A 12269-nucleotide genomic window follows, 5' to 3' on the forward strand; every position below is an offset into this window, starting at 1 on the left:
AGGATCTTAGAGGAATGAAGGAAAGGACTGGGGAGCAGGTGGGGGCTTGCTCTCCATTCAACATTTCTCCCTAGCTCACACCTGAGGAAGGTGCCCCACTTCAGAGGAAAAAGACAGATGACCAGGAGCAGCTCTGAAGGGCGCCAGCAATATCAGCGAAGTGAAAACGCCTCACCCGACCCCTCAACCCACTATCTCCTAGCCAAGCCCTCACTCCGGACGGGAGGAGCTCTCAGAGAGCGGGTCCCTGGTTTCCTGCGGTGTCCCTGGCTACCCGGCGTTGCCACGCCTCCCCTGCGACTGACACGGGACTTGGGGCTTAATGCGAGAGGTGGGATAGAGGTCCGTGGTAATGGAGAAAGGGAGACTGCAGTGGAGCAGGAGGCGGAGCCTAGAGCTCCACAAAAAGGTCGCTATTTGGGAGGGGGTGAGTACTGAGTGAGAAGCAAAAAGATAACCCGCCAGAACTCAAGGCCCAGAATTCGGGAGGTGGAGCCCGGAGCCTACCCCGGAGCCTAAGACTGACTACCAGCAACGCCGCAGGACCTAAAAAAAAAAAAACGGGGGGGGGGGGAAATCCCGTGAATGAGCCCTGCCCCCCCGCCTCCTCCAAGTCCCGCTTCGAGCCGTCGAACAACCAATTGCGCTGCGGGGCGGGGCTGCGGGGCGCGACCGCAGCCAATAGCTGTGGAGGGGGCGGGGCCTGGCTCCCGGCGCGCGGTGGCCGGGTCGCCCCGGGCAGAGATCGCGGAGCCGCTGAGGGGAGCAGCTGACTAGGGCCGCATGGAGGACCCCGCGGCGGCCGGGGCCGGGAGCTCGTCCACCAATAGCAACGGCAACGGCGGCGTCAAAGGGAAGCAGGCGGCGCCCAAGGGCCGGGAAGCGTTCAGAAGCCAGCGGCGGGAGTCGGAGGTGAGGAACCCGGAGAGCTTCAGTTGGGGCCGGGAGACGCCAGCGGGCGGGAAGCGGTAGCTGAGGTGATTCGGCCTGGTCCCCCTCCCCTTCCGGAGTCCCCGATGCGCTTGGGGTCGCCCCTTGGAGCGGGCGCCTGCGGGGTCCGCCGCAGCCTGGACTCTGGGCTCTGCAGCCCGGATCCCTCTTTGCCAGTCTCGTGCCGCGGGTCGGGGGCTTCTTCGCCTTCTGGCCTCTCCTCTGGGGGCGCGAAGATGTAGCGTGATATCGAGCATACCTGATACTTTTCAATGTGTATCTCACTTAATCTCTGCAGCTCCTTGAAGTGGGGATTCGTGTTTTAGATTTACGGGGGAAACGGGCGCGGAGAGGTTAAGTGACTGGCCTGAGGGATGGGGGGGGCCGAGCTCCGCCGCAGTGGATAGAGGCGGGCGTGTGGGCAGCCGCCCCCCCCCGCCCAGCCCCGGGCTAGCGATCGGATCCAGATGTGCCCGGTGACTTCTGCGCTTCCCCTTCCCCCCGAGTGTTGTTGGCAGGCTCTTTAGGGAGTGCCTTCCACGACCTCAGGACCCCTCCCAGTAAGAGTTAATGAGACAGGCTTCAGGCAGGGGCTGTACAGGAGGGAGTGGATGGAACTGTCCAGGATACAAACCCACAGATAGGAATATGAATGTTTGGGTCACTTCTTCTGAAAAGAAATGCTAACTAGGAGGATGAAAGGAGTGAATTATTAGTCCCCTGCCCCCTCATCCGGCCAGTTTCCATCAACTAGCCAAGAGTAGAATTGGATGTGAGTGGGGATCAGAATAGACCACACGCACACACACAGAATAGACCACAAAATGTCAGATGTGGAAGGATCTGTAGAGATCATCTGTTTTAGCCCCTTGTTTTACAGAAGTAAGAGACAGAAGTAACTTGCCCAGGAGCATACATCTGGCATAGTGGCCAGGAGCACCAACCTTTGGGGTCAATCAGACCTGGTTTTGAATCCTGGCCCTACCATTTACTGTGTGACTTTTGGCAAATTGCCAAACCTCTCTGAGCTCATTTCTTCATCTGTAAAATGAGGTTAATACTACCTACCTCATAAGGTTGTGATAAAGCCAAGTGAGATAACTGAATGTCAAATGTTTAATTTAGTTCAGGCACAGGGCATGTAATTGGTCATGAGCTCACGGGGCCAGAGCTGGTACTAGAAGCCAGGTCTAACTTGTCCCAGCAATGGTTTACCATTTGAATAGTATATCACAGTTTCCAAAGGGATTTCATATATGTTTTCCATTTTGATACAGACAAGGGGGAATCCATCACATTTTCTAAAAAAGAGAAGTGGAGGAGATGAAAAGACTGGCCCAGAGTCACACCACCTTTCGGAGGCAGAGATCAGCCTTACTGTCTTGCTAGCTAGATCAGGGTTCTGTCCATATCATCTCCCTCCCTGCCTCACTGTGAATCTGGCCTTTTATTTTGTTTTACTTATTTAAGATTCATTTATTTATTTTAGAGAGAGAGAGAATCCCCAAGCAGACTCCCTGCTGAGCATGGAGCCCCATGAAGGGCTCTATCCCATAACACATGAGAGAGATCACCACTGGAGAGGAACCCAAGAGATGGATGCTCAACCCAGGCACCCCTGAATCTGGCGTTTTAGGGCACCCTGTGCCTCATTCCCCCATAGAGACATTGTTCTTGCTTAAATGTATTTTGGGGGGGGAGATGGTGGGTCATTCATTGATTCAAAAATTATTGAGTGCTTCCTACAAGCCCAGCACTGTTTAGGTGTAAGGAATACAGTGGTGAACAAGATAAGGTCTTTGCTCTGTGGAGCAAACAAACATTCTAGTCAGGGTAGAGAGACAGATAATATGCAAGTAAATAAAATAATTGGTTTCAGAATGAAACCAATTTGGGGGAATTAAAACAAGTAAGGAGGGGTGCCTGGGTGGCTCAGATGGTTGAGCGGCTGCCTTCGGCTCAGGTTGTGATCTCCAGGTCCTGGGATCGAGCCCCATGTCGGGCTCCCAGCTCAGTTTGTGGCTTCTGCTCCCTCTCTTCTCCGTCTCCCTCTGCCTCTCCCCTTGCTTGTGCTCTCTCTGTCTCTCTCTCTAATGAATAAATAAAACCTTAAAAAAAAAAAAGGATGTAGGAGGCCTTTTCCCTGCCTATCAAGTCTTCCTTCAAGAAAAGGGCTCTGATAGTACTTTCCTTTTGCCAGTGAATTCAGTATCCAGAGACTCAGAGCTTTCCACCTGCCCCACAGTTTTACCTCCTGGTTGTCTGCAGCTGCACTTTTTATGCTTGAAAATGGACAACTGCAGTGATTCTCTCCATCTGGGCTTATTGCCTGCCAAAAGGCTGGCTGGAAAGATTAGCTTTCCTCCACCTTCCACTGCAGCAGGAAAGCTGCTTTTTACCTGTCAGTACATTCCCTATCACCACAACACTCAGGTGCCAGACGTAGATGACTATCTGCCTTTCCTTCCTTCCCTCCGTTTGCTTTCCTGTGGAAGACAGTCCTCAAAGGAGATGGTTTTGTTTTTGTCTTTCCCCCCACCTCTTGTGCTTCTAAAGGATTACTGGAAGAGAATTACTGTTGGCGCCATTCAAGAGAGTGTCCTCATCCATCATTGTGTTTGTAAGGGACACTGGTTGACCTACCCTCTCTGAATGGCTTAGTGTATGAACATCCCAAGGAAAATAGGAAGCTAGAGAATAATTATTTACTTAATAAGAAGATTCTTTTTTTTAAAGATTTATTTGAGAGAGAGAGACAGAGCGCATGCGCGGGCGAGCACAAACTGAGTGGCAGAGGGAGAAGGGCAGAGGCAGAGGGAGAGAGAGAATCCACAAGCAGACATCCCACTGAACCGAGAGCCTGACGCAGGGCTCCACATGGGGCTGGATCCCAGGACCCTGAGATCACTACCTGAGCCGAAACCAAGAGTTGGTGGTTTAACTGACTGAGCCACCCAAGAGCCCCTTAATAAGAAGAAGATTCTTAACCAAATGATTCACCTCAGGCCTCTTTAGCCAGATCCCTTGGTTTAATTGGTTTCCAAAGTCCTTGACAAAGTTTTACTGGTTTGTGGCAAAATGAGGAAAATTTGGGGCATTAAAGTGAGTTTTTCATAAAATGTAGTTCAATACAATAAATTTAAAGGATGTATGCAATTTGGGGTGCCTGGCTGGCTCAGTTGGTAGAGCATGCAAACTCTTGATCTCTGGGTCATTAGTTCAAGTCCCATGTTGGGTGTAGAGCTTACTTAATGAATAAATAAAGGATTATGCAATTTATTATTTTTTTTTTACTAAACTTTTTACTTTAGAGTGATTTTAGGTTTACAGAGACGTTGCAGAGATGGTACAGAGGGCTCTTGTACCCCTTGCTCAGTTTCCCCGATGTCAGCTCCTCAGGTTTCCACGGTGCCTTTGTCCAAACTATGGAAGCAACATTGGTCGTTTGACTGATGCAAGGCTGTGTCCCTCGGGCGTCCTTCTCAGGCCCCAGTTATTTTGAGCCTGCTGTGGGCTGTGAGAATTTCTCAGTGAGCCTCCTTCATTCAGGGTCTGTCTGACATAAGGTGAGATTCCAGCCTTTCAGGTAGAAGACCACAGAGGTGACTGTCCTTCTGGTGACATCGTAGCAGGGAACATGTGACATCTTGTCACCGGGATGCTGGCTCTTGACCCTGCCGAAGGACGTATGCAATTTAAAACAGTGTTTTTCAAACATAGGGGGTAATCTGTGAGTTGATACCAACATTTTTTTAAAGAAATAGAATAATAGAAAATATCTACATCACATATAGTGATAGTGATACTATTTTGTTAAACTTTGGTCCAGTTTTGTATGTGTGTGTTGGGACATAATGTAAAGTTTATTTATTCTTTGATTTACAATCCAAAAACTTTGAAAAACATGCTGTTAATGACTCTTTTATTCTAATATTGTATCCTCATTTTGGGAGTATTAAACTATCCTTTTTTGAAATATATATTTTAAGAAGATTTTTAAGTCTCTACTTATCAGAACACCCTAATGTCATTCCCACCCTCCACCTTTTTTTTTTTTTTTTGTCTCTGTAACCTGGAAGTATTTGGAAAGCTTTGCTATAGTGGATTTAAATATGATTTGCATTGATGGCAGTGTAAATTGATAAAGTGGTTTTGGAAAACAACTTGTCATATACAAAGAACCATACAAGTGTTCATTCATAAGGTTTGATGCAATTCATTTCCTTTTCAAGAATCTATCCTTAGTTGAAAAAAAAAGAATCTATCCTTAGGAAAGTTCCTAAATATGGAAAAATTATAAGTGTATCACAGCTTCATACATAGAGTAAAAAAAAAAATTTAAAAACAACTTAAATGTTCAACAATAGTGAACTGGTTAAGAAAACCAGTTATCTGTCCACTTAGCTGTACACTTAGCTATTTAAAATGATAGTCATGATAATATGAGAATAATGCCTTTATAATATAATATTAAAATTTTAAGTACAATAGGTAAAATTCAAGTAGTATAACTGGGTGCCTGGGTGGCTAAGTCGGTTAAGCATAGCCTTCAGCTCAGGTCATGATCGCAGGACCCTGGGATGAGTCCCACATCCGCCTCCCTGCTCAGCCAGGAGTCTGCTTCTCCCTCTCCCTCTACCCCTCCCCTCTGCTCCAGTGCTCTCTCTCTCTCTCTCTCAAATAAGTAAATAAAATCTAAAAAAAATAACAAAGTAGTGTAACCATCTACATAGTACTACCAAGTGTTGGGTAGTGTGCTAAATGCTTTTTCTCTATTAACTCATTGAGTCCTTATAATGACCCTATGAATTATCTTCATTTTACAGATAGGAAAACTGAGCACTTCGTTTTCCAGTAATTCCCTGGCACCAATTCAGTTCTGACACTATCCGTAGTTAGCACAGATACCACAAGTTAAGGGCTCAGTCTCATAAGATAGTCCCCATTTCAGATGCCAGCCACACCTGGGGCCCCCAGGCTACATGCACTTCTACCTGGCCAACTGTAAATTCAGAGGTTCCATGACCACCCCCACCCCTAACCCCGCCATCCCCAGATTCCATAATTTGTTACAGTGACTCACAGAGTTTAAAAAACTGTTCTGCTTATGATTACAATTTTGTTATAAAGGATACAACTCAAGAATAGCCAAATGAAGAAAGGCAAAGAAGAAGGTATATGGGGGTAAGATGGTGCAGAGATTCCACGCCCTCTAGGTTTCACTCTTCTAGCACTTTGGTGTACCCAAACCTAATTGTTTTAGGGCTTTTATGGAGTTTCATTACCTAGGCATGGTTGATTAAACCATTGGCCACTGGTTGAACTCAATCATCAGCCTCCTTCCCTCTCTGGGTGTGTGGCGAGCCCTGAAACTCTTAAAGGCTCACCAGGAGTCACCTCATTAGCATAAACTCAAGTTTAGAAGTTGACTGGGGCTTATGAATTACACTTCTATCAGGAAATTCCAGAGGTTTTAGGAGCTCTGTGCCTGGAATGGGGTCAAAGACCAAATACATTTTTTATACCACACTGAGGCACAGACAGATTAAGTGACTTGCTCAAGATCTCAATATGGGGTAGCTGAGATGCAAAAATTTTAAAATTTATATATACTAATGTATGCTGGTAGGAAATAACTCTAAAATTCTTAAAGAGGTTAGGGGGTGGGATCACATTAAAATATTTTTATATAGTATTATAAATTTATACATACAACATCATAGGAAATCTAGCTTTAAAACAACTTGGAGTAGGGGCACCTGGGTGGCTCAGTCATTAAGCGTCTGTCTCTGGCTCAGGTCATGATCCCAGGGTCCTGGGATCGAGCCCCGCATGGGGCTCCCTGCTCAGTGGGAAGCCTGCTTCTCCCTCTCCCACTCCCCCTGCTTGTGTTCCCTCTCTCGTTGTCACTCTCTCTGTCAAATAAATAAAATCTTAAAAAAAAAAAAAAAAACAAACCTGGAGTAGAAATACTACCTTATTTGACAATCCTAAAGTTGTCAACACTAGACCTGAGGTACTTTTTTTTTTTTTAATAAATGAACTATGATCCAAAAAACGAGATTTGCCCAAAATCATACAGTGGGTTAATGACATAGCTGAAATTAGAATCCAGCTCACCTCTTTTGTTTTAGTTCATCTCATTGTTCTAGAAATCAGCTGCATGCTCTTCTGGTCCATGTTTATGTAGGTCAGATACAGGCACAGATTGCATAGCTTTCATATCTGTTCACAATCCTAGCGCTTTACCCAGATTTTCTGATTTTATATAGGAACCTTCAGCCCTGCCCTGTACTGAGCCTTGGATTTTGGCTTGGAGGAGGGTACCTCTTGGATTAAAGATCCAGATGGGACTCTCCTAGCGGCCTCCCTGATCTAACGTTGGCCTCTAAGAGAAGAAGAAGAGAGTATAATGAGTATTAAATGAGAGTATAATATCCTTTTTCATTCCTTTTCCCAAGTTACTGCAAAGACTTCTCCATTACAGGGCTCTGTGGACTGTCCCACTCTGGAATTTGAGTATGGAGATGCAGATGGGCACGCAGCAGAGTTGTCAGGTATGAGGTAGAGATGGTCTGTGGAGAGTGGAAGGATAGCCAGGAGGAGAGGGCAGGGGTCTGTGATCTCCCCTGGCAGCTTGTCTGTTCTCCACATTCCCTCTTCTCTCCAACCTCCAGCAGTAAATATGTTTGCTTTTACATTTCCTTCTGTGAATTCTCCTTTGGCTACAGTATTCTTCACTTTTATTCTATCACTCTTTTCTGCTCATCCTTTATTCTCTTTTGGTGCACTCTCAAATCTGTTTTCTTTCCACCTTTTCCCTATTCCTCCTGTTTCTTTTCCCATATTCACTCATATCTCTGCATGCATGCCCCCTTCTTTCTGCCACCCTCTCCCTCTCTATCTCTGTCTGGGTTTTAGCTTAGGCTAAGTGTGATCTCCTCACACTAAGAGCCTCCATGTTACATGTGCTATGAATGCCAGTTATTAATAAACGGGCTTTGGGTGGCGATGGTGTGAAAATTAAATATTCTGTCACATGGAAGTGACACTTTGAGACATGCTTTTTCAGAGAAAAGAGACAAGAACTTTTAAAGAAGTTCTTGTGAATAAGCACAGGGAATAAATTTGTGATGAGTGACAAAGAGAGAGCTGAGTTTAATAACCAACAAAGGATTAGAATTCCAGATAATATATTTCATATATGTATGTGTGTGTGTGTGCGTGTGTGTGTGTGTGTGTGTAGAAAGAGAAAAGAGAAGAACAACCCAATAGACAAATAATCAAAGAATATGAATAGGAATTCAGAGAATAGAAAACCATATGGTCAATAAATATATGAAAAGATGTTCAACTACATTAGTAAATGAGGAAAAGCAAATTAAAATAATGAGGTATTATTTCATATTCATCGGATGGCAAAACTTAAAAGCCTGAAGTTGGTGAGGGTGCAGAGAAATGAGTACTTTTATACACTGCTTGGCATGAGGGAGCAGAATATAAAATTGGAAAGCAATTTGGTCATATCTAGCAAAGTTGAAGATGCACACATATTATGACACAGTGACTCTAGATGTATCCTTTAAAGAACATTTGGGCACAAGAAAACATGTATAAACATGTTTATTGTGGCCATTGTGAAAAATTTAAAACCACTTAGGGGAATGGATAAACTGTAGCATATCAGTATAGTAGGCTACCACATAGCCGTTAGAATAATTGATCTATATCAATATGTTTCAATATCAATAAATGTTAAAAACGTAGTGTTGAGAGTGAAAGAAGCAGTGACAAAATAATTTATACATGCATCCAAATACTGCTTAAACACACAAACCTAAAAGATATTTCTGGGAAGTCTAGTTGCACACTTGATTAAGAACAGTGTCAGTTAAGTAAATGGATGTGTTCAGTACACTGTCATGTAAAAAACTACTGAAAGACATACTAAGAATTGTTTCTATGAAAAATAATATATATAATATCCTGTTTGGATAAAAGCTTTCAAGCACAACAATGTCATGTTGTTTACAGGTATATACATATGCAGTAAAAGAAAAACAGGCATGTAAAGGATACACACCAATATCATTAAAATGGTTAAGTCTTGAGATGGGAATGAGACTGGGGAGGAAAAGGAAACTTTAGACGTCTGAAGTAAATATAACAAGTGTAAATGTTTGTTTAATCTGGGTAGAAGATACACAGGTTATCTTATGTATTCTGTATCTGTCTATGAAAATTCATGATCTAAAATTTAAAAATAAAAACGAAAATATTTTAGTACCTAACAGCCTTGCTCCCTTCTCTGACTGGGTTCATGCTGTGCTCTTAAAAAACATACATGCACACTACCCACTGAGCGCTGAAGAATATCAGAGTCAGAGATGGGATTTGCTTCTGGTGAATCCAGGATTCTGGAACTCAGGACTCAAAAGCCCTGGCTCCCAGACAAGGTGTTTCTCAACCATTATACAGCTGGCTGGAACATAAGTGAATTTCTCTTTGTGAATTATCTATGGCCTAGTTAAATTTCCAGCAAGGGTCTGGTACAGAGTTTTCAGGAAATCTGTTCTGTCACTTATTGACTTCTCAACTTCAAATCTTCATCCTCTGTAAGATGAGGGTACTTCCTGGTATAATGTTCTGGAGTGTGTGTGTCTGTAGGAAAGGCATTTTTATTTCTCATAAACTCTCTGCATTTTGTATTCAGAGGCTATTGTTAACAAAGTTAGATTTTCTTGGGCATAAGCAGCCCTTTGGCAACAATAGCTGCTTCTATGTTGTTTGATGCTGTGTCTACCTGGGTGGCCATGGGCAGGAACCTAAACTTCTATACCCTTTGAGGAAACTCAGCAGGGAGAGAATGAACAGGCTCCAACCCCAAAGGGCCATCTAACACATACTCTCCAGCCTTTACTCTGGTTCCTTGAATAGCACAAGGATCTTGCCTCTAAATTTCAGGCATTGTGTTGCCCCTCTCTTCCCTAGAGACAGGATAGTTTCAGTCTGGGTTGACAAGCAGAAGGGGTTGCAGCCCTAAGAAACAGGATTGATGACAGTAAGCCCTTTCTGCTTCATCCCTCCTCCTGGCCCTGACCAGTGTTGAAGACTGCCTTCTCTGCTGTAGCAGCCAGCTGGCAGGAGGGGGACAGGTTTGATGGTTTAATCACCCAGGGACACAAGTGGCTATTTTTAACTGCTCCGAAAGGGAGGAAGCTGGCTCTGGATTGAATTGGACACAGGAATGTGTTGGAAGCTTTAGCTCTTTCATGCCACCCTCTCCACCCCAGGCCCCTTCTGTAAGGGTCTGCTGAATGTTTGTGACTCTGTCCTATCTTTCCTGACACAGAATTATATAGCTACACTGAAAACCTGGAATTCACCACTAACAGGAGGTGCTTTGAAGAAGATTTCAAGACTCAAGGTGATCCCAGATTCTTATTCATAGAGACCTGCTTTCCTCCCCCACACCCCATGATATCCCAGCCTGATCTAGAAAAAGCCCAAAACAAAGTATGATTCTTCTTCATCCTCTCCATAACCACTTCTCTATCCCTTCTTGCATATGGGACACAGAGTTTCCTATAGCTCAAGTGGAGAGGCCATGGAATGGAAGCAGGAGAAGCCTGAGCTCGGTCCCTTTCACTGATATAAAGGCCCCAGAGAGCAGAGGGATGGGAACTGGGCTGGTGCCCTGAGGCCTGATTGAACTCTGTTCCTAGTGTAGTCCTTGACTTTAACATTCAATCCCTGCCTCCAACTCTGCCTCACTCCTAATTGCATCTAATAATAATTCCATGTGTCCACACTGATCCTCTCAGACCTCCATCTCCTTACTTGGTCAGTGAATTCAGTTTGCAGCTCAACAGATGTGTGGTGAGAACTGTTTTGTGCGAGATGCGGGGAGCAGGGCTGAAAGTGAATTTGCAGAATCTTCAAAGAAATTATAGTCCAGTGGCAGAGGGGAGGTGTGTACATCACAAAACTTACTGAGGCCAAAAGGAAAGTGGTAAGTATCATAAGAGAAGTAAAAGGTATCTTGGGGGTACTGGAGGCAGGGTAGTATCTTGGGGGACAGAGCTTCTGGCTGGAGCATTAGTGGGAAAGAGGTAATTTAGTATTGGACCTGTAATGATGAATAGGAATTGAATATGTAGGGAGAGAGGGAACTCCTTGGAAAGGCATAGAGATAGGACAGAACAGGCTCTGTGTGGAGAATAAAGGGGATATGGAGGAAGATGAGCTGCAGAGTGGATTCAGCCAGAACTTTGGGGGTCCTTTATTTCTCCAATCTCTTATTCTTTCTCAGCTAAATAAAGAGAGCTTTTGAAGAGAAGAATTTGTTGGGGGTGGGGATCAGAGGTGGGTATGTTATCAGGAGCCTTTCCAGGAAGGGGAGGCAAAAGCTGACACTGGATCTGTATGGCCTTTTTTCCTCAGTGCAGGGCAAGGAGTGGCTGGAGTTGGAGGAAGATGCCCAAAAGGCCTATGTGATGGGACTCCTGGACCGACTGGAGGTGGTCAGTAGGGAACGGCGACTGAAGGTGGCCCGGGCTGTTCTGTACCTGGCCCAAGGCGAGTGGCCACCTTTGCCAGCTTGAGATGGGTGAAAACTAGGGAGAGAAATGGTGTTATCAAGACTAGGATGAGGCAAGCCATGCTAAGAAAGCAAGGTCCCTGCCTCTCAAGGAGAGATCTTGTCAAGTGCTAGGAGTAACCTGATGCTTATAAGGAAGTTAAGGAGATGGTGGTGGGTACTATCCTGGATCCCTTGGAATTGGCCTTTATCTTGCCAGGCAGGGCAAGATTTCTTATAAAGTTCCTTTTTCCTTCATGTGGGCTATAATCATATGTGGAGTTTTAGTAAGAGAGTCAGTGTGGCTAGAGTTGATGTACCACCAGCTGAGCATGGAGTCTTCTTTCTTCAGCTATGGCACTGACCTCCACTGAGGGGAGGTAGTGTGGTGCCACAGATTCACACATGGACCTTCTGCATTATTTCTCATTGGCATTTAGAGAGTTCAAGCCAGCATAGCAGCAGGAGTGGATGCGGTGTGTAACTGGGATCAGAACTCAGTGAGATTAATTGAGAAAACCTTCCCAGAAGAGACCTATTAGCCAGGTGTTGGAAAGAGAAATGAGATAACCTAACTGGAATAGTAAAAATATGCCCTGAGATCATAATAAGAGGACTATTGGCAGAACCAACTAGCTGGGAGCTAAAACAACAACAACAACGACAAACAAACAAACAAATACAAAAAAACTATAAAAGAAAATAATAAATGGATAGGAATGAGAGTGGTAAAGGGAAGACTACAGCAAACAAGGCAGTG

At 44.7% G+C, this 12269-nt stretch overlaps 1 protein-coding gene across 8 annotated transcripts in view; it reads left to right on the forward strand.

The window, feature by feature from the left end:
• The first annotated feature begins 752 nt into the window (after positions 1–752).
• Positions 753–12269, forward strand: part of STRIP2 (striatin interacting protein 2) — a 47828-nt gene continuing 36311 nt past the window's right edge. For 3 of the 8 annotated variants that reach the window (XM_027573686.2, XM_027573688.2, XM_027573689.2), the window contains exons 1-4: positions 753–912; positions 7418–7487; positions 10283–10357; positions 11374–11508. In XM_027573686.2, coding sequence (XP_027429487.1) covers positions 784–912; positions 7418–7487; positions 10283–10357; positions 11374–11508 — 409 coding nt within the window. In that variant the 5' untranslated portion in view covers positions 753–783. Of the gene's footprint in view, positions 913–7417; positions 7488–10282; positions 10358–10787; positions 10943–11373; positions 11509–12269 lie in introns of those variants that run through there. The other 5 variants (XM_027573687.2, XM_027573690.2, XM_027573693.2 and 2 more) reach the window with 5 other exon arrangements.

The sequence above is a fragment of the Zalophus californianus genome, chromosome 12, assembly GCF_009762305.2.
Source record: "Zalophus californianus isolate mZalCal1 chromosome 12, mZalCal1.pri.v2, whole genome shotgun sequence".
NCBI classification, from domain to species: domain Eukaryota; kingdom Metazoa; phylum Chordata; class Mammalia; order Carnivora; family Otariidae; genus Zalophus; species Zalophus californianus.